Source organism: Ursus americanus, chromosome 9 (genome assembly GCF_024610735.1).
Source record: "Ursus americanus isolate L20-20 chromosome 9, mUrsAme1.1.p, whole genome shotgun sequence".
Classification (NCBI taxonomy): domain Eukaryota; kingdom Metazoa; phylum Chordata; class Mammalia; order Carnivora; family Ursidae; genus Ursus; species Ursus americanus.
Window position 1 is genome coordinate 27,832,626 of NC_142135.1, and position 22,902 is coordinate 27,855,527.

At 37.0% G+C, this 22,902-nt stretch overlaps 1 protein-coding gene across 2 annotated transcripts; it reads right to left on the bottom strand.

The window, feature by feature from the left end:
* Nucleotides 1–1,489: 1,489 nt before the first annotated feature.
* EBAG9 (estrogen receptor binding site associated antigen 9) lies at nucleotides 1,490–21,308 on the bottom strand. 2 transcript variants are annotated; one of them, XM_045805774.2, is made up of 7 exons: nucleotides 21,097–21,308; nucleotides 15,903–16,000; nucleotides 12,783–12,861; nucleotides 11,864–12,022; nucleotides 10,067–10,174; nucleotides 4,994–5,085; nucleotides 1,490–2,027 (listed from the first exon to the last, which is right to left on the bottom strand). In XM_045805774.2, the coding sequence occupies exons 2-7, from the start codon at nucleotides 15,983–15,985 to the stop codon at nucleotides 1,907–1,909; spliced, it is 642 nt and encodes a 213-aa protein (XP_045661730.1). In that variant the 5' UTR covers nucleotides 15,986–16,000; nucleotides 21,097–21,308; the 3' UTR covers nucleotides 1,490–1,906. The 2 variants fall into 2 exon arrangements, with proteins under 2 accessions (XP_045661730.1, XP_045661729.1); XM_045805773.2 differs by lacking the exon at nucleotides 21,097–21,308 and adding an exon at nucleotides 20,517–20,871.
* Nucleotides 21,309–22,902: the final 1,594 nt, after the last annotated feature.

The following is a 22,902-nucleotide window of genomic DNA, read 5'->3' on the forward strand; positions in this document are numbered from 1 at the left end:
CCATGAAGTGTTTATCATAGGTATTTAACTTCACAACTTCTTCTGGGACCACATTACACCCAACTTAACACAGGAATTCAGTTTACATATCAACAGAGGTAAAAAAAAGAAAAAAAAAAATCCCCAAATTGCTATTTACTATTTTCATTAAAAAATATTTCTAATTAATCATACAAACAAAAATTTCTAACCAGTCTTTACTTCTAATCAAACAAAAAGAAAAAAGTCAACAAAAAACAAAATCCCACATTATGAAAGTCATGACCAAAGTAGACTTCGATACTTGTCAACTACTGGGGAAAAGCAGTAAACTTGATTGTACTAAAGGAGAGGTTATCCTTTATGAACCCCAAATTTAGAGAAATCATGTAGCAGTCCCATAACTAAAAATAAATAAATACAAATAAGGGAAGGGAATACATTATTACTAAAAATTTGAGTCTAATTCTATTTAATCAGATGTTTATTAGCAGAAACTAATAAACATGATAACTGAAAATGTGGCTTGGGACTGTAAAAAGCAGATCTTTACCAAAGTTAAATTTCAAGTAGATTCTACAATCATATTTAGTCTAGGAGCTTAGGCTTAGGACTTAGGGTGATCTCACTATACAGGCTGTGATTTTACTATGAAATATCATTTTAATTCAAACATATTAGCAGTAGTTAGCATTGTAGTTAGGACACTTAAAAAACCCACAGAATGTTAACTTTGGGCAACAACTTTTATGAAAGTAAAAATCTTTAAAAATTCAAAAGCCATAGAAAATCAGTCTGAATGTATTTTAATCATGGAGAAAAAATTAATGGGATTTAAACTATAAATCTATTTCTTTCCTGTGAACACAGTATGTACCTATTTCCTTGAAACTATTTTAGAGCCAGTCAACACCCAAAAATAAAAATATTATTCCTATCTCAGTTCAAAATTTAATGAATCAATATTATCTTAGCCAAGAACACAGTAAACTGCATTATGTCAGATATATAAAATTGATACAGAAATCATTTGAAAGCTGTGAAATATTAGAATTGAAGGCTTTCTGCATTTATAAATTAATGGCTTTTGTGGGGGGAGGGACTAAGTTACTTAAAACTCTGTAACATCTTAAAATCTACAACAAAAGAAAAAAACTACTAATACTAGTCTTTAAAACTCACAAGTTACAATAATGCAAAACAAATTTGTCATTTTTGCTGATTTTCAATGTTTATACATGCAGTATAAATTACAAATATGTATACCATTACAACACCATCTAAAAGAAAACAATGATGTATAAAAACTTTATGATAAATAAAATTATTGCATTTAATGTCATTTTCTTGAAAACCAAAGTCATCAAGTCCCTTAACGTCATATTAAACATAAACAATACCAGTTCAAACTAGAAGAAATGTATTCCAATATCAGCTTCTGACAACAAAAATAAAGAGGTTAAAGCCCTGCAGTCTGTCTGAGTTAGGTCAGATAATCATGGAAACAAAGGAATATTTAAAATTATTTATTTTATCATTATGCACAATGAAGGAAAGCATTATAGAGAGCAGAGTTCTTTCCCACCATAAAATTATTTACACCCATTTATTTAGCTAGAAACACTAGCTAGAGGAGGTACTGGTATATTCCATTTGTGATAATTTCTCTACAGCAAACAATTGTCTTACACTTGGAGCATGTTGAAAAAAATATTGCCTCGTAGGTCTTTTTTGCTTTTTTGAGTCTCAATCACTAAGAGCTCAAGGTACTTTGAAAGAATCCTGGTCTCCTAGATGGTCTGATGAATGCATTAAAATCAAGCAATGTGTTTGTATTCTGAAAATATTCTCAAATCCATATAAATGTTGCTTGACTTGTAGTGCTCACATCTCTCTTACTGGCACTATGACACGTGAAGAACATTTGTTATGAAAGCTTCACGCCAATTTTGTTCTGTTCCTTTTTCATTAGCCGCTGTGCCTCCTTCTCCATTTTCTTCCTTTGTTGTTCTGCTGCTCTCTTTTCTCTGTCTGCTATCTTCTGCTGCCTGAAAAGAAACATATTCTTATTTTTACTTTTAGAAAATACCACACAGGTAAAATGGCAAATTCCAGAAAGAAACAGCGGTGCCTTTTTACTAACATCAAATGTAAGTATGAAAAATCTTTCTCCTCAGTGTTTTGAAAATTTCAAAGATTTTCAAAAACAGTATTTCTTTTAATCCTTGGAACACGACTTGCAAAATAAGAGTATTGTCTCTATGTTACAAATAAGTAAAATGAGGCCCAAAGGCTAAGTGACTTGCACAAAGGCTAAGTGACTTGCACAAAGGCTAAGTGACTTGCACAAAGTCATAAGATTAAGTACAAGAAGAACCCACATCTTCTCATCCCTCTTCTTCAGATTATTTTCACTAAAACACTACCTCCATTGGACCACACCTTCTTTTTGATACCATTCTGAAAAGCCTGATGTTGAGGATTAAATCTCCTGTTATGACAATAGTTAGAAACACTCTGCTAAAGGAAGTTAAGAACACAGATGTGCAGAATACAATGCACAAAGAAAACAGAAACATAACACAAGCCTTCCAACTGGAAGCTAGAAGTCTATTTAAGGATTAGCATTTGGCCAGCTCTACTGAGGAAGGAGCAGAATGGTAGGCACTTGCTGATTATACCTTATGAGATACCTCCGTCCTCCGTGGCCCCTCTCTGCCTCCACTGAGTTAGAACCACTAGCCTCTCCTTCGTTACTGACTGACTTGTGTGGGGAGTGGGAGTAGCAGGGGGTGACGAGATAGGACAAAGAGCAGAAGCTGGTCCTGGATCTACAGTTTACGGCATGAGAAACCAGTGAAAAAGCATGCAAGGTTGAGGAAGGAAGCGGAGGCCACAGTTGTGCATGGGATGGGCAACACGAGGTTATAAAACAGAAAAATCCAGAGTGGACTACCTATGTATGGGACGGCTCAAAGCGGACTCTGGTGAGCAGAACGTATATACCATTCTCATCATATTTGTAAGTGGGAGTGAGCAGACTTGTGTATGACCAAAAGTCGAGAAAGTAGACTTTAGGCAACAGTTTGACCTTCGTCAGTTAAGTAAAGTTTCAGAAGAACAGTTTAAAAGAAATCTACTTTTCACTAGCTCTGATCACTTCCCAGCATAACTGATAATCTGCCCTAAAAAAAAGTCAAAATGCAAGTGGCAAAAAGGGAGCTAGGAAAAGGAATATAAAGAGCTGGCTAGCTTACAAACAAGTAAGATCATCAAGCTTTCACCGGGTAACTAGTTAAAGTGTTAACATCAACGGTTTATGTTCCTGGAAAATGAGGCAATTTAGAGATGACTGCAGACAAATCTGTTTTCCCTCTCCAGATACACACCTGGAATTACTGAAGTATCAGAATCTCCTTCCTTAACTTTACCGATTCCGGTACTGGCAATATTAAAGTGGCAATGGGACACAGATGGAGTGAGAGGACATGCAGTGTGAATACACTTCCAAAGTTCGCAGTGTTTCTCTGGGGACAGTGACAGCACAGGAGTCCTCCGTGTCTCTCTGACTCTAACTGAGGCAACTTGTAGCAGGAAGCATGAGTACTACCGACTGATAGGCTCCCTCTCCTAAGCTGTCAGATAACATAAAACACTAGGTTTAGGGTTTTGTTTTTTTGTTTTTATCTTGTTTTGTTCAGAGTGCAAGAGGGTAGCGTAGAAAAAAGGTTTTGGTACAGTTCAGTGTTAAGATACTTGTGAACTCATAAACTCTACATTGCTGTCATTAAGATTACTGGATTCAGAATGAACAGACCCCTCCTTTATCCTGCAGTTACTGACACAAAAATCACTAGAACCCCCGAAAATGTTCTAAAACACTTAGACTTCTATATCTATGATTTATCCAAAAAAGAGTAAAAGAAATAGATAACTTATCTTTTTTTGATGATCCTTGCAATATAAATGTTGTTTACAATTTTAAAAGTACTTCTTTTACAGTGAATAATGACTAAATAAAAACTAAATATTTAAAACTCTCATAATTTTACTGACTTTTAAAAAGTGACACATCCCTGTTAAAAAAAAATGCTGAAAATAGGAAAGACAAGACAAAAAAAAGTCAGCCTTAACTCAACTGCACCCTCTGCTGGCTGTTCAAGGTAACTGTAGTTAATTAAAGAAGACAGGAGAGAAAATAAAACGAAATCAGTTGTTTTGTTATTTTCTATCCCTATTACAAAAACAACCTTTTAAATTAAAAAAAAAAACTTACATCACTGTGTTTTACTATATCATCTTTAGAAATAAAAAATGACTCATATACATTTAAACATCTGAGCTTTTCACCAGCGATGATGATCATAAACTTTTTTAGGGTCAATATTCTGTTTACTCTTTGACCTAACGCAAGAATTAAGTTTATTGCTCACAAAAACAAAGAAATAAGAACATAAACACCAAAAAAACAAACTTGAAGACCTGAGGAATGATTTTCTTCTCTGTAGAACAGATAGTACCTGACAGAATTATTTACCTCACAAGGCTTTTGGTACATCAGCTGAGCTATCTATACAAATGTGGAGCGCTCTGCGTAAGTTACTTCCATTCGAATGTGCTGGGCACACGGGGAAACAAAAATAAAGGCATAATTTCCGACCTAGAGGAATATAAAGTGGTGGCTCACATTTCAAGAGGTAACTATGGGGAATGTAATATAAAGCAAATAGTATAATATGATGTATATATACAGAAGATCCCATTTGCCATTAATAACAGTATCTCTTTTGTTCCTATAATGCTTTAAATTCTTGGTTTCTGTGAGGTTTTAATCATATAAAACTAGTATATGCAGTCTGAAATTAAAAAGAAAAATCCTGTATTACCTCAGCTTAAGGAAGAAAGAATGAAGAAAAATACAACTTTTAGCAGAATAAGCTTTCTCGACCTCAAATGCAACATGAACAAATGGAGTTCTTCTACTGAAGCTGCAATGTAAGTATGACTAAAATACCTCAGAACTTCTTCTGCTTGCCAGGCCGCATCTTCTTCTTCTTCCCACGCGTTGGTATTTTCCTGCCAGGTATCTAAGTCACCTAATTCAGGCTACAACAAAGTACAAAACAAAATTACGATAGTTAAAGAGCTCCTCTTTCTCCACTTAGCAGTCAAAAAGAGTATTTTTTATAACATGACTCAGACCTTGTCACTCCTGTGTCTTCTTCATGTCCTATACAAGGCCCAGATGACCGGGCCCCTGGTGGGCCTGGAACTGAGCTGTTTCCTGTGACAAATGACTTTATTTCGGTACCCAACGGTCCTGGGCAGGTACAGCTTTCTTCCTATTTTATGTTTTATATGGATTTTTTTTTTCCGCCTACTTTAAGTTGGAATGGACAAGAATAGAACATTCCTTCTTTCTGTTTCTCTCTTTTCAGTGAGAGGACAGGGTGGTGGTGGGGGCAAGAGAAGAGACTGACTGGAGACGGAATTAGAGATGCCTAACTACTCTGTGCTAAGGTGAACCGGAGGACCCAAAGCTTCCAAACCAGCAGAGTCATTTTCATTTAAGCACAAGTAATTTATAGATTTTTCAGTGGTTCTTCCTAGGTGGGTCCAAGCAAAAACAACGAATCAGGCAAAATTTACTCTTTACCAGAGTACTTCCATATTGTGCTTTGTTTTGCCTGTGCTACTTACCTGATCCCAGTAAGCTAGGCTTCCACTATTTCTTCCATTATACTTTCCACTATTCCCCAGGCTAGACCTCTGAAAGTTCACTTCTTCTTCCACAAACCAATAAAAATGCTCATTCTGGAATGTTTAGTTAGGTGCGGAAGTGACTATGATCATAAAATAACTGGCACCCTATCATATGATTTCTCTCATCTATGGAACATAAGAACTAGGATGATCGGTAGGGGAAGAAAGGGATAAAGAAAGGGGGGTAATCAGAAGGGGGAATGAAACACGAGAGACTATGGACTATGAGAAACAAACTGAGGGCCTCAGAGGGGAGGGGGGTGGGGGAATGGGATAGACCGGCGATGGGTAGTAAGGAGGGCACATATTGCATGGTGCACTGGGTGTTATATGCAACTAATGAGTCATTGAACTTTATATCGGACACCGGGGATGTACTGTATGGTGACTAACATAATATAATAAAAAATCATTAAAAAAAAAAGAAAAAGAAAAACAACTGAATTTAAGAAAAAAATAAAATAACTGGCACCAATCTATGAATAGATTTATTATACTTTCTTTTGAGCACTTACACTTAAAACTCATGAAAAATGTGTGGTTTTCTCCTCCTAACCATAAACGTAATACCATCCTCTGTTAAAACTTTTTAGTGTATTTCTGATTATCTGTTTAATGTAAGTCTCTAAAAGTAGAACACTTAAATCAAATAAAAAAATCTTTTTCAAGCCACTGAACCAAAATACAAATGACCCTCTTGAAAATTTATACCAACTTATCCTACTGACAGCAACAGGTGGAAGTCTTGTTTCCCTGTACCTTTGTCAATACTGATAATAGCCTTCTTTCCTCTTTGCTAATTGGTTAAGATTTGAGAATGCTGGGGTGCCGGGGTGGTTCAGTCGTTAAGCATCTGCCTTCGGCTCAGGGCATGATCCCGGCTTTCTGGGATCGAGCCCCACATCAGGCTCCTCCACTGGGAGCCTGCTTCTTCCTCTCCCACTCCCCCTGCTTGTGTTCCCTCTCTCGCTGGCTGTCTCTCTCTCTGTCAAATAAATAAATAAAATCTTAAAAAAAAAAAAAAAAGATTTGAGAATGGCATCTTGTTATTTTACTTTGGATTTCTTTGAGAACTAATAAGATCAAACTTTTCTTCATGTAATCAGGCTAATGTCTATTTCTTATTTGTAAATATATCCATTTTTCCACTGAGGTGTTTGACTTTCTGTACATAAAACACTTAGACATAAAAAAAAGTGAACTAAAACCACAAAAATGGAGTGATCTCTGATCCTTTAGTAGAGATGGCCTCCCAAGGTAAAAAGTTTTAAAGTATAAGATGGATAGATTTGCTACCTAAAGACTAAACACAGGGTGCATGAGTGGCTTAGTTGGTTAAGTGTCCAACTCTTTTTTTTTAATATTTTATGTATGTATGTATGTATGTATGTATTTGACAGAGAGAGATAGTGAGAGGAGCAGGCAAAGTGAGAGGGTGAAGCTGACTCCCCACCGAGCAGGGAGTCCGACGCAGGGCCTGATCCCAGGATCATGACCCAAGCCGAAGGCAGACGCCCAACCTACTGAGCCACCCAGGCACCCCAAAGTGTCCAACTCTTAATCTCAGCTCAGGTCTTGATCTCTGGGTTATGAGTTCAAGCCCAGCACTGGGCTCCACGCTAGGCATGGAGCCTACTTTTAAAAAACAAACAAACAAACAAACCTAAACACATCTGCCCATCAAAAATATCCAAAACAAATTATAAAGCCAACAAACCAAAAAATTGTAAAAGATGACAGAAAAATGTTAATATCCTTAGTATAAAAAGCTATCACAATAATATAAACGATGAAACTCCAGAAAAAAAAATAGAATGTGGAATTTAAAAGAAGAACCTAATTGGTAGAATGGGTGGTAAGATATTTTTGGAGTAGAGAACAAAGTGCAGTAGTTACCATTCTGTCCTAAGTGATGCCCCCTTATTGCAACTGCTGGGAGGAAACTATGTGGAAATAGCACCGGAGACATTCTCCATCTACTCTATTTACCCTTTCCAACTCTGTGGGGAGGTATGTATTTACAACTTCATAATGAGCTATATTAGTATTATTAAAACTTATAATTACAAGTAAGTGACATTTACTAATTCCCTGGAAAAGTCTGAACCACTTTACCAATATGGATCAAACATATATAAATAAAGTATAAAATTTAGAAATATAAAATAAAAAATTAAACATGCTGGGCTGTTTTAGAGAAATATCTTTGGTGCTCTTGTGCTCTCATAGCATGATGTAAATGCACAGGAGTAGGGGCGCCTGGGTGGCTCAGTTGGTTAAGTGTCTCCCTTTGGCTCAGGTCATGATCTCAGGGTCCTGGGATCGGCCCCACAGTGAGCAGGGAGTCTGCTTCTCCCTCTCTCCACTCATGCTCTCTCTGACTCTTTCAAATAAGTAAATAAAATCTTAAAAAAAATAAAAATAGAAAAATAAATGCATAGGAGTTATCAAAATTTGCATTATTTATGTCTGATCACTTATTTAATACTGCACCTTCCCCACTAGAATGCATTCAAAAGAAGCAAGGACTCTGCCTGTTTTTCTTACTTTCCACTACAGTACTAGCCCCAAGCACCCTGTCTTGCATTAGTAGGATTATTTTTGACCAATGAATTAAAAACATATATAAACATGGGTCTCCTGGCAAGAGGGGGTCTCTGAAGCACCCGTGAAGTTTAAACAAACGAAGATAGACAGATGTGGTGGTTTAAAAATATGTCTGTAAATTCTTTGGCACTCTTTCCTTCAAGAGGTAGAGCTTAATTCCTCTCCCCTAGCATATGGGCTGGATTTAGTGACCAACATCCAATGAATAAAATAATGTGGAGGTGAGTGTGTCACTTACAGGATTAAGTCATAAACAAGCATTGTGGCTTCACCTCTGCATGCCTTCTCTTTCTCGGGGATTGCTTGTTCTGGGACCATTGGTGATTATGTTGTATGGAAACTCAAGCAGCCCTATGGAGAGGTCCATGGCAAGGAACTGAGGTTTCATGCAACCAACCAGCGTTAATCTGCCAGGCATGGAAAGTGAGCCCCTTTGAAATGAATCCTCCAATTCCAGTCAAGCCTTCAGATGACTACAACCCCAGCTAATGATCTGTCTGGAAACTCATGAGAAAGCCTGAGCCACAACCACTCAGTTGAGTCACTCCTGGATTCCTGATCCATAGAAACTATATGAGATAAAGAATGTTTATTGTTTTAAGCCACTAACAGTGGGGTTGTTATATAATAGTGTCATATAATAATAACATAATAAATTAATCAATAATTAGTAGTCAATAATTAGTCAATCAAAACATGCTTAAGCTTAGATCTGGGGAGAAGTCTGGACATTTTTTTTTTAATTATGGAGAGTTCTTTGATGATAATTATAACCACCCTAGAGTGTCAGACTGAAAGTTGGGTTTTTTTTTTAAATATTTTATTTATTTATTTATTTGAGAAAGAGACACAGAGAGAGAGAGCGTGCAAGCACGAGCAGTGGGGAGGAACACAGGGAGAAACAGACTCTCCGCTGAGCAGGAAGCCCGATGCAGGGCTCCATCCCAGGACCCTGAGATCATGACCTGAGCTTAAGGCAGACACTCAACCAACTGAGCCACCCAGGTACGTCTGGACATTGGTGTTTTTGAAAAAATTCAAAGCTGATTCTGAGATACTTCCAAGGTTGAGAACCACAGGTATATACTTCCCTCACTACTCTTGTCCTTCAAAGTGATGCATTTAAGTCACACCTACTACAAGTCAAATTATACTTTAAATGTAAATATACTCTACTAAGGAAACAATTCATGACTCATTTAAAAATAACCTGCTTTTAAGTTTAAATTTCAGTGGTAATCTCTTTAAAAGTCACATTTTTTTTTTAATTTTTTTTTTTTTTAGCAAGGGAGAAGAGAGAAAGTGCATATGTGCATGCACGTAGGGGTAAGGGGCAGAGGGAGAGACAGGATCTTCAGCAGGCTCCACACAGAGCCCAAAGCGGGGCTCAATCTCACAATCCTGAGGTTACAACCTGAGCCAAAATCTAGAGTCGGACACTTGACCAAATGAGCCTCCCAGGCACCTCTAAGGTCACATTTGTAAGTAACATACTATATTTATCTTTTATGTGTACAGTGGGACTCTGATCTTAGTAGCTGATGTAATTTACAATCTCATAAAAGGATAAGATTGGCAAAACTCCAGATTAACGTCTCTCATCTGCTAAGCCTGTTTCAAAGCACAGAAATACAAATATTACGTTCAACTCATTTTGGTTTTCTTTAAGAAAACAAGTAAAAACAAACCCTTGCCTATATATCATTAACATACTTACAGATTGATGAATAAAAGGCATATCCTGTGTAGCTGCTAATCTACTAGAGAAACCCGTGCTACCATCTGCTATGCCAAAATTTAATGGTTCTCTCTTCTTAATAATGATCTGAAAGATTAATTGAAACAGAATTATAGGAATATTTTATGCATCATATAAAAACAGACAAGATAAATAAGTGACCAAAGTATTCTATAATTATTTCAAACATGCCCTACCTTTCTTCTTTTAAAATTAATAATGTAAAGATTTTTTTAAGTCTGTAAAGAGTATCAAAATTTCTAAGCAAATGTCAAACAAATCACATACTAAGAAAAACTCCATTTTATTTTTTCTAAAAAAACAAATTTTCCTCTTCTTCTCTCTCTAGACCCACAAAATATAAGTTGTTTTAGTCACCGTATTAAATAAGAACACGTGTCACATCCTACTAAAGGATAATCATCTCTCTTCGTGTGGTTATCTATGAATGCATTAACTTTCTCAAGGCAGTAATGTTAGCTTTGTAGCTTAAACATTTTCAGTCTAACTAATTTATTAATGTACTATCGTAATATTCTAGGTTCCTCTTTCAGCAGCAATATACTTTCAAAATATAAGGTATTCATCTACTAAGACACTCAAATTCCTTGAAAAATACACAACTTTATGCTCTTCAGGATTGAGACATTTGGACAACTTAACAAAAACAATCCTGATTACAGAATGTAAATGTTACCAGCCTTGAAATTGTAAAAATAAATTTATAGCTGAAATTGGCTGGGAGGTAGAAGAGGGTGAGAAACCCTATTAGGGAAGGTGGAATAAATAATGTCATTTTATAAAGTCCATTTTAAGAAATATTTTCTATACATGACTGAACAAGAAATGGAACTCTAAGTATGTTGTGTTTTTTTTTTTTTTTTTTTTTAATAGCTGAGTGATTAGTACGGTAGACTGGAATAGCATCATAATATTTGGAAGAGGGGGAAGAGCAGTGAGGGTGGTATGAAATAAACCCTCATCTACCATAGTATGAAGTCAGTGGACAATGTCTATGATTGGTAAATCAAGGCACAGCAACATAAGCATATTATATATAGATATGATTTAAAAAAAAAAAACCAACTATAAGCCTAAACAGGAAAAATTATCAGTGGTTGCTTCTGAGAAGTAGAACTGGCTATGGGGAATGATGGGGCAGAAGTCTGTTGCTTTTCATTATAAGCTCTTCTATATTCTTTGACTTAAATTTTTTTTTTAAAAGTACACATACTATTTTTGATAAAAAAAAAAAAAAAGGAAAATATTCAGCAACTGTTCTTTTTCCAAAAATTCCCTCTACCTTTAAGTGATCTTACATATCCAACTCAAAAGGGATTAAGTAAAGTGTGGATGACTAACATAAGCCCACAACAATTATTCTGTTCTGAGAGTCCTGCATCAGTTTTACAATGGTTATAAACAATGGAAACCATACCTATCAGTTTGTAGGCATCACGAAACTGTGAACTCTTTCAAGGTCAGAACTTTATCTTAATCAGCTTAGCCTCTATAGCAGAGACTGCAGTCTAGAATCTGGTCTACAGCTGGATTTCAGTAAATACATAAATAACTTTAAAAGATTTGGGGGTGCAACTTACTAGATCTATGTCTAGGTCACTTGAATATATAAGCTTGTTTAATATGTTAGAAAACACAACAAATTGATCATTAGAAATAGGCTTTCTGACAAATACTAATTATACTGTCTGATTTAAATATAGGAATCTGAAAAGCAGTTTATTTAACCTCCCAAAGCATAAATCTTTTACATACTTTCTGAGTTTTCCTTATAGTTGGTGTCATGTCCTTAAAATAGTCAGGTTCCAGTTGTTCCAAAGCATTTTGTTGTGTTGCTACATTCCCATTGCCTCCTTCAATCTTTACACTTGTGGGGGCGTCTTCATCCCAGGAAGTCCACTCTTCAACATCGGTCTACATTGAATCCATCAGGAGTGTTAGCCACAAAGGGGTAACCTAATCAACATCTCATTCACCATTTATAGAAAAACAGGCTTTCTAAAACATTGGTTTTCAAACTTTTTGACCAACAGAAAAAATATAAATTTTATAACACATACCAAAACTAGATCAAAGTTTAAAAAAACAGTTACTTTTACTAGAAGTTAGACAATTGGCTCTATCCATTAAAAAACAGAAAACGAAACAAAAGCAAATGCTTTAAAACCTGAACTGACATTTAGAACTAGAGTCCACAGAAAGAATATTCAAACTTGCATCCTAAGCCTAACCACGTTGATGGCCTGATTTAAAAAACAAAACAAAACAAAAACACTTGTGACAGGATTTATATAAGACAAGAGTCTCAAATATAATATTCAAAATCTCCATGAAACCCAAAATTATTCAGTAAACAATCAGCAAATTTCAACCTGCATGGAAGGCTAATATAAATGTTACATTTATCTAAGACTTTAAAACAGTTATAAAAATACTTTAACAAGCAAAAGCAAACACTCTTGAAACCTATGGAAAAATAAAATAGAAAATCTCAGCAAAGTAACAGAAAACACTATGAGGAACCAAATAAAAATTTTACAATTAAAAAATATAACAACAACAAAAAGGCTGACTTGACTATCAAATTAACTTCATAACATACTAATTAATGATCTGCAGGCCAGTTCGAAAACCATGGTTCTGGAGCACTTAGTCAAACTTAAAAACAAATTACCTGTTTAGGAACTGATGAATAATCAACTGTAGTTGGCAAAGTTATTTGGTCTCCACTTAATTTCCGTCCTCTGCCAGATCTAAAATAAAATATTTCCATAATTACCAAAAATTCCATAATTACCAAATCATGGGTAAAAGCACTATAGACAGTAACTGAAGGCTTATAAAAGATCTTTTATAATTTCACAATTATTTATTTTAATAATTAAGAGTTGCTCATTAAAATATGAAAAAAAGGCATGCATCAAATATCTTTTAAACGTGTTTAAAATCTTAGGACAACAAAACTGCTTTTTGGCTTAGGACTCAGGATTATAGATAAACTCAGGAGAAATATAAAGACAAAAACAAAAATGCAAAGTGATTTCAAACCATATTCCTTCAAACCATGCTCTGTTGGTGAAACTCTGGGACACCTAGCCTGTTTTTGTTTTTTAAGATTATTTGAGAGAGAGAGAGAGAGAACACACGTGCACATGAGCAGGGGCAGGAGCAGAGGGAGAGAGTCTTCAAGCAGACTCCCCACGGAGCTCAGCCCCATGACCCTGAGATCATGACCTGAGCCAGAGCAAGAGTTGGATGCTCAGCCAACTGAGCCACCCAGGCGCCGCCCACCTATGCCGTTTAGCCTGGATGGCTTGGCTTTTGTCTGTTTTACTGATTTGGTTTTTTGGTAAGATTACCTATCAAACTATTAAAAAGTTTGAAATCACCTGGTTGAACTAAACTGTAATTGATAAGGATTAGTAGGAGAAGCGCTATATTAAACAAAATAGGTATCATAACTCAGTTGCTAAGAGCATGGGCTATGGAAACTATGTAAACCATAGTTTTAAATGTTACTTCTATTAACTATGAGTCTAATTAGAATCAACGGGCCTCTCAGCTTCAATATCCTCATCTGCAAAATGTAGGTATTCAAACCTACTTTTGAGGGTTGTTGTAAGGATTTAATTAAGTGACATATTTAAAGCAGCTAGACATTAGACAGTGCCCAGTATATGACACTAAAAAAAAGGTAGCTATTATAACTGATTAATCACTTGCTTCATTTCAAATAATCTATAATGCATCTACTTAGAGCAAACTGGTAAAGTTAGTTATTTTTACTACGAGATTAGAAATCATATTTTGTTTAAAGGATGAACAGAAAATACGGTCTACTACTAAATTTAATGTGGACCTGGTACTTTAGAACACATGATCTAGGTTCCTTCTGACACGTCAGAGAAGCTTATTCTAACAACAAGTCAGTTTTCTTTAAAAGTGAACATACAATCAATCCTAAATATACTTACATTCATAATTATTGTGAAATTTATAGTGGCAACAACCGTCCTTAATATTTTTTAAATCAAATGCATTTTCTTTTACTGAAAGTATTTTAGTTTTAGAAAATACATATGCAAAGAGAAAAACACTTATAACTTATCTTCTGTTAAGCTCTAGCCTTCTGGCAACTAATACCCATTCTTATCCTACTTTACCTCTTGAATTTCTGGCCATTCCTAATGCTCAGACAATCTGAGCACTTGGTTCACTATTTTCCCTATTTCCCAAATCCTGTCCTCTTCCTGGGTAAGTTCAATAGTCACCTAAATTTTCCATTTCTTTCTTGATCTTTCTTCCTCCAGTGATCATCTTCACTCTATTTCATCCACTCATTCCCACTGCCATACTATGGACCCATTTTTTTTTTAAATCCAAAATCACTTTACTTCTAACAATAAATGTCCTTAATCCTCAGAGTTTTAATCGTTATAAATGGCCACTTAGCCAGAGAATATATTTCCTGGCCTCCTTTGAAGCTAGGTGGCCATATGACTAAGCTCTGGACAATAAGGTAAGAAAAGAAGTGTTGTGCACAACTTCTAAATCAAGTCTGCTAAAAAAGAGAGCTGACAGCCTTCTACTTCCTGTTTTACTATACCCTACCTCTGTGTGTCAGTACTTTTTTTTTTCACAGTACCCCTGGCCAAAACAAATACCTAACAGTTCCCCTGATTAAGTAGTTAGACCCAAACAATTTAATACTTATTTATGTCCTAACTACACAATAGCCATTTGCAAAAATACTACATATAAAGAAAAATAACATTTTGATTTCACTCTTAAAAAACCACAATCACTAATGGAATATATGTGTGGGGCTACTGGAGAGGGCAAAGCTTCTCAAAACTCGAAATCAGACTGGATACTACCGTTCTCATTTTCTGTTCCATATTAATTTTTGGTTCAGTACTTGCTTTAATTACAGACTAAATTCTAGCTTTGCAAAGATAAGTCCCCAAAAATACAAGTAAACAAACGCTTATCTCAAACATTCAAGAATATCTGCAAAAGTAATGCTGCATGATCTAATGCTACAATGTGAACCACCTTGAGCTAGTAGTTTGTGCAGCATTTAACAAATATTGACTATCCCATTCACTATGTTTTGCTACATATTTAAAAATATCCTGATGATACCCCTGTGAGTTTAATGTGAAGCCCTCAAGTGCTTCAGCACACAGCTCTAGGGTACAGTACAGAAGTACACAACTATAACTCTAGGGTATAGTTGTGTGACAAAATAGAAGGAATTCAAATCTTCGGATGACTTAACTGAAGCAGAATGACTTATCTGACTAGGACTAAGTAGTCCACATTCCACATTCTGGAATACTATCTAAGAGACAGAACAAAACAAAACAAAACTATTTTGTGTGGGGTTTTTCTGTTCAAGTTTTTAATATAAAAACATTCATATTATAGTATATAAATAAATACTTATTCCTAATTCCACCTAACCATCTTAAAACATTCTGGTAATGAAATAATTATGTACACAAACACTGTCTTATTACAGTGAAAATCGGTTTGCTTTTTTCTGAAATTCTATAGGAATAAGAATATGATTTTTATTAAAGATGTAAGAATTTGAAAGAATGAAAAGTGAAACTCTTTCTAGATCTGAAAGAGAAAAAAAATATATAAAAAAATACCAGACAGTAATGAATGAATGCTATAATCAAGTTATTTAGCTTAAATATAGTCTGTCCTGTCTTTTTGTAATTATGAAGGCATCCAAAACCAGCAAGAAGATAAACAAGTCAATTTGGACATAAAATTTGTTTACCTGCATATTAATCTCTTTAGGAATGAGAATACTGTTGCTAGGCAGGTGCAAACTTTAAATAACCGAAACTGTGTGATAGCCATGGTGGGAATCAAAACCTGTGGAAAAAGCACAAAAATAAATGCACTTAGCTGATTTCATAAGCTATATTCCCATTCTAAAGTCAAGTTGAAAGGTCCTATTATGAGCTGTGAAAATCAGACATTTTTTACTTCTCTTTAGAAACCACAAATATAACACAGTAAATTTTATTTTAAGGATTTTATTTATTTGAGAGAGCAAGAGCACACGTGAAAAGGGGGTGGGGAGACAGAGGGAAAGAAAGAATCTTAAGCAGACTCTGTGCTAAGCGTGGAGCCCAACACAGGGCTTGATCTCACAACCCTGACATTACGACTGAGCCAAAATCAAGAGTCAGGCACTCAACCAACTGAGTCACCCAGGCGCCCCATACACAGTAAACTTTAAAATTAAAGCGTAAATCATACTGACAATTCAAGAAACAAGATTTTTAAGTTTTCAATAGTTGAGAGGAAAAAAAACCTTTTTGAAATATTCTCAGAATATTTTTTAACTGAACTTCAATTACCTGTTTATGACTTATTTTCTACCAAAAAGCAAAAAGCATAAAACAGTATATACTGAGTCTTTTGTACCTTTTGAAGTTTGAACCACATGAATGTAACAGTACTTTTCAAAATCTTTTTAAACATTTTTAACTTTTAGATAGATACATTTTATTATGCCCACTTTATAGATGAGGAAATTGAATTAAGAGAGGTCAAATAACTTGCCCAAAGTCACATAGCTAATAACATGAAAATAACAATAGAGTTCATCTAGTCCAGTGGTTCGCATATCTGGGGATCCTTTAAAGAAATAATGATACCTGGGTCTAACTCCAGTAAATCAATTAAATCATATTCTCTAAGGGGAAAATTCCAGTTAAACTAATAAGATAACAAGGGAAACAAAATATAGTCAACAGAAAAGGGAGGGGAAAAAAAGTGGGGGAGAGCAGAAAACAAGAGAAAGGGGAACAAACAACAGACAGGAAAAGAACAGGGAAAATATACCACACTAACACTAATCAAAAAGAAGCTGAAGTGACTATTTCAATGTCAAAGAGCAGATTTCAGAGAAAATAATATTAGCAGGCATAAAAATGGTCCTTTCATAATGATAAAAGGGTCAGTAAATCAAAAGCACACAACAATCCAAAATATATAAGTCCCTAAAACAGAGTTAAGCCAATACCATAAATAAGAGGTGACATTACCAGAGAGTCTGCAGATATTAAAAGGCTATTGAGAAAATATTACAAACAACTTTATGCCTATATAGGCATACAGATCTATACTTCAATCTGAGTAATAGCAACACCAGTATACTACATATACTGTTTGTACGTTATGCCTTATATAAACGTTCAAAACAAAAATATAAAAACAACACAGAAACAGAAAGCAAGGAAACATAGTTAACTTTTGTGATACCTGATCCTAATTACTCTGTAGAGCCACTACTGCCATTCCCTTCAAAGAAGGGCAAAACACACAGCTCAATCTTTTTATTTCTAGAATTACAAATGTAGAAAGGCCAAGCAGACTTTTTACAGTAACAAAGTTCCAAAAGTCTCCCTTAGCAATGCTCATACATTGAGGTTATATCTCCACATGAGCTCAATGATTTACTGAATGCCTATATTTGGAGTTGACTTACTAATTGAGGATGGAAAAGACAGTGACTCCAAGAGTATAAACCAAAAAAATTAAGAATTTCACTATTCAAGTAACTTAAATACTTCTGACAAAAAAAACCCCGATTAGTGGTTTACTAGGTTTCGAAAAATGCAACAATTTTGACTTCTCCTTTCTCTTAGCCCCTTATGTCCAAACTGCCAAAAGGCCTTATTCCATTTCCTAATACAGCCCATATTCTTCCCTATTTCCACTGTAATCTCCCTAGCATAAGCCTTTATTATTTGTTGGTGGGGTATTATAAAATCTTTTTTTTTTTAAAGATTGATTTGAGAAAGAGTGAGTGAGTGTGGGGAGGGTCAGAGGGAGAGAATCTTCAAGCAGAGTCCCCGCCCACCACAGAGCCCTACGCAGAGCCTGATCCCATGACCCAAGCATGAGATCTTGACCTGAACCAAAACTAAGAGTTGGACACTTAATCGACTAAGTCACCCAGGTGCCCCTATTATAAAGTCTTCCTAATTCCAGTATTTTTCTCTTACCACACTTAACATTCTCTACTTCGTACTATAGTTATTTCTATATACCTTATTTGCCCTGTACCATCCTTCCCCAAAGGACCTCGTTTATCTTATACCTTCAGTTATCAGCTGCAAAGTAAGACTTGAAAGGTTTAACTTCTTCATTTTGACTAGAATGATCTGAACAGTTAAGATGATGAATAAAAGCTCTACTTAAAAGCTGATTTGTCAAGAATAAAACTCTTAACCAAACAAAGGCAAATGTCCCTAAATGAAAATTTAGGCTAAATTTTTATAAAAATTATAAACAAAACAAGATAGCCAGAAAGAGATTTATGGAATGTAGCACTTGGGGAAAAAGGGAACAGAACTGAGAAGATACTCTATCAGGAAGTTTTGAAGGGAGAAGACCTTTAATATTTAAGGACTGGGGAGAGTAGTGGGTCTCAGGATATATACATGAATGCAGAGTTGAAAATTGATTTCATATAGAGCCTTGGTAACCACTGTCATCACCTTGCCACAAATAGTATTGTGCGTCATTTCAGTATTTGTCAACTTGAGTGACTGCAATGGTAACTGGAAAAAATATTTAAAATTTTGTCCAAAAGAAAAACGAAAATGGGACTATTATTGACAACAAATAGAATTATCTTCCTAGCAATTAAGAATATCCTCGTTCTGCAGAAAATTTGCTTTTGTGATTATCAAAAGAAAGGATCTAATATTTATTGACCAGCTCCTATATGCCAAGCATTATTTAAAAATTAGGTCTCTTAACCCATAAGACCATCTTATGAGATGGATATTACTGCTCTCATTTCATAGAACTGAAGCACAGAGAGTAAGCACATGTTTCCAAGTTCCCACACCCAATGACTCAGATTTAAACCTAGGTCTGTTTAATTCAAAAGCCAAGAACATCTCACTAACAATAAACATTCTTACTAATTCAGTGATGATATTATAATTTCCAGAGTAAATTTTTCAACTAGTTGCAATGAAATGGGGAAAATGCAATCAAGTTAACTAACAACACTTTTGATTTTATCAATTACATTGATTTGTAGGCTGGAATATTCTTTGGGACCCACAGTTACTTAATGCTTCAATTCAACAAACATATATATATTCAGCACCTACTATCTTAACAGATGCTACCATGAGTAATGGGAAAAATTACTGACCCAGTACAGAGAAACCCTGTATTTGTTGCTCAACTGTCACAGGCCAGTGACAATGTAAGGGACTAAGGAGACAGGGCCCCAATCAGTCTTGCTCAGTTTGGTATTTCTAAGTCTTAGCCAACGCCAAGCACATAGTAGGTACTCAAATATTTGTGGAAGGGATATTAACGTTCCTTGAGCACTCAATATGGTCAAGACATAGTTCTAAACAATGTATCTTCTATCACATCACTGGAATCCTAAGGACAAAGGAGGTAAGTTCCACTACAACCATTTAACAGATGAGGCTGATCGTGAGGCTCCAGAGGATTTACTCACCCAAGATTTAAAGAGATTGACCCCAAAGCCCAGGTTCTCTCCACACCATATCCCATTTGATAAACCTTTTAATTTTATACTCATTGCCTCAGTTTGATTTTTGAAATGCCCTCTAGGTAGCCAATTTAAGTATGCATCTTAGGCTACTGTGCACTTTGGTTACTTCAAAATACTTTCTAAAACTGAGAATGGCTAATATAACCTAATTTTCAAATTAAAATTTCCTTTAAAATTAGGAGGAAGATACAAAAACTTGAGATATAGCAGGAAAAGGATCAGAATTATGAAGCAACCTATTCTCAGAGCTTTTGGAGAAATGACATCTCTAGGAAATCAACAGGAATGAGAGCTCTGCTAGATCAAGTGAGGAAGATTCACCTACAATTTTAAAAAACACTACAAGTTGCAATTTTAAATGTATCTTTCCTTCTTGTAAATTCCCTGTAAACTGCGGCAAGATCCTATATTACAATTCATTAAACAAGCCAAGCCAAAATCTTTTAGTACACACTAAATAAGTTTTCAATTGTTGTAATCTAAAAATACATATTTGAAATTTTTCAATACCAAAATTTTAAAAACCGTATTAGTTTTTAGTACAGTACAGAAGAGCCTCAAATTCAGTTTGTAACTCTCAAGCTGATTAAGGACTATCACAAGCCTCCAAAAATAAAATCTACCTGAACTCATGTGAAAAACCAAGGAGAAAGGGAACTAAAAGAATGTGGGAGCGGGTTGTAAAGTGGACTGCACCATCTCTGGCCGCTCAAAGTCAGGCCCTCAAATATGTGACACCGAGACTCTTAACGAAAGCAAAGTTAAGATCTCCTGAATGACTCAAAAGGCAAGAGTTCCATAACTAAAATGCTTTAACTTCTGATTACCCACCTGAAATTGGCTGATGAAAAATAAAATCATACCCACTGTACAGATGAGAAAAAAGGCAAGAGTGTTCTCAGGTTACACAATCCGACGCCATGCATTCGGCGCTCTGTGAAACGCTCTAAATCGCTGGAGGTGGGTGCAGGGTAGGTTGAAATTTGGATTTTGGAAAAATCTGGGAAGGAGCAAGGCCTGTACCGAACGGGCAGGAAGAACGGGCAAATTTCCCTGCTGGAGGCCCGTTCCGGGACTGGAGGGTTTCTGCGCCCGCGTCCCGCAGGCGTGTCTCCCACGCGTGAGCGCGGCATGGTGAGGGCTGCACGCCCAGGGCCCGCTCCCAGTCGCAGTTCCTTCACCCGAGAGGTCACCCCGACCCGGAAACAGTACCCCAGAGTGGCAGTCGGCCGTGGAAGGGAGAAACCGGGTGGAGGGGCGAAAAGGTGGGAGGGCGGGAAGTGTGGGGCGAAGAGGAGGGCTGACCAGGGAAAGGCAGAAGACCCCCATCCCACCCAAGGACCAGGTTGGGTTCGGGGGGCAGTGGGGGAGGGAAGCCCCTCGCGGGCACGCGCGAGTCGCACACACTCACCTGCCCCTCCCCCTCCCCGCCCGCCCGGCGGAGGCTCCGAGCTGCCGCGGGCCGCGCGCGCACACAAGGCGCGCGCACGCGCACTGCCGGTCGCTTCCTCGAGTTCGCGCTCCGCCCGTTCAGTCCCAGCCCCGCTCATTCAAAGCCGGGCGCGCGCTCCGTCGCAGCCGCCGTTGCCTCCGCGCAGCTGCCATGGCCGCCCCCTCCTCGGGAAACCCTCCCCCAGCCCCTCCCACTTCGCCCTCCTGAAAGGCGGGTCTCGGTGGTCTCCAGGCCCTCACTTCCGCACCCCGCCCAGGTCCTGTCTGGCCCAATAGACGAGAGGCTGCTGGTCCGGCGACTGGGCTAAGCCAATGAGATCCGGGGGGCGGGGCGAGCGGCAGCCGGCGTGGCTGTGGCGGAGGCTCGGTCGCGGGTAGGTTTTCTATGACCGTTGCTGGCTGTACGAGTTGTTCTGTTGCAAAGTGCCTGAGCACATGCCGTGTTGCCCTACTTTCTGTGGAGTGTACCTCCGCTCCAACCATGCCCCTTTTCGTTCTACCTACAGACTCCCCCTACCTGCTGGGAGCTAGGGAAAGCAGTGTTTAGATTGCAAAAGTGAGGGAGCTGCGGCTCTCAGTGATTTGGCTGGCGGTAGGCCAGATCTCAATCATTTCTCCGCTTACGGGGTGCGAAACGCTGAGTTCAGTTCGGGACTTTGCTTCCTCCAAGTAACTTTTGATTGAATTTCCTTTGGAATTCGTCACTTACCCTCGTCCATGTCTTTGTTCCTCCCTCGCAGCACAGGCTAGCCATTCTCCCAAACTAAGATTTTCTTTATCTTATGCTTCTCTCTTTGAAGTCTGTTTCTTTTTTTCTTCTTTTTATCCTGTATGCTATGAAAAGGCCAGGGTTCTTTGCTTGTGGGCGAGGGGCTCTCAGAAAACTGCTCCACTGTAAGCGACAGTTTGTATGGTCAGAGGCTGAAAACAGTTCTTGTTTTTGTACCACTTTTTGACTACCACGATCGTCGTCCTGTCACCCTGACCAGCCTCCATCTACCCACTTACTTTCTAGTATCCACCCACCCATGCACTCCAATCTGTACCACATTTCTATTCTTTGACCTTGTTTATCCCCAAGAGGGGAAGAAGGAGAATGTTTATAACTCTTGCTCTAAAATGATTCTATATAACTTTGGATACATTATTTCATCTCTAAAGCTCAGCTCCCTCATCGGTAAAATGACCATAATAGCGCCTACTTCATAGGATGGCTAACCCTTTCAAAGCTTTTAGGGCAGAGCCTGGCACATAGCAAACACATATGGATTAATAGCTGTTACTGCAGCAGCAGTTGTTGCTGCTGCTACTACTACTGCTACTAGTATTAGTAATAGTACTACTAGTACTACTACCACCACCGCACTATCGCATCATCATTCCCAGTTACTACGCCTCCCTAAATCCGTTAAACCCTCTGCAGTCTTTTAAACACCTGTTCTAACCTTAATCTCTTCAAATGCCTAAATTCTAAGAATTCAAAGTCTCCAATTTTTTTTTTTTTGGATTCCCCTAATTAATAATCCAGAATAGGCTACATCTTGACATAAACGTTTTCAAAATGTTTTTTCTTAGACACATATCTTTGCTTCAAATTATTATATCCCTATGACATTTTTTCTTCTTTATTCTTCAGTTTTCCTTATTAAATTTGCCATTTCCAAATGAAATAAAACAAAAGGTATATATATATTTCTAGAAACAACTAGTTAGTGAATATTTGTTTCCAACACGGTAAAAAACAAAACTTGTCAAAGATTGCGAA

Bases quoted from the DNA above. Each gene is read 5' to 3' on its own strand.
- EBAG9 (XM_045805773.2), bottom strand. From the start codon at position 20,546: ATGATTTTATTTTTCATCAGCCAATTTCAG. The intron at 10,175-11,863 runs GTATGTAAAAGA...TTAATCTTTCAG, and splicing joins CTATAAGGAAAACTCAGAAA to ATCATTATTAAGAAGAGAGA. The intron at 2,028-4,993 runs GTATTTTAGTCA...GTTTCTTTTCAG, and splicing joins CAAGCAGAAGAAGTTCTGAG to GCAGCAGAAGATAGCAGACA.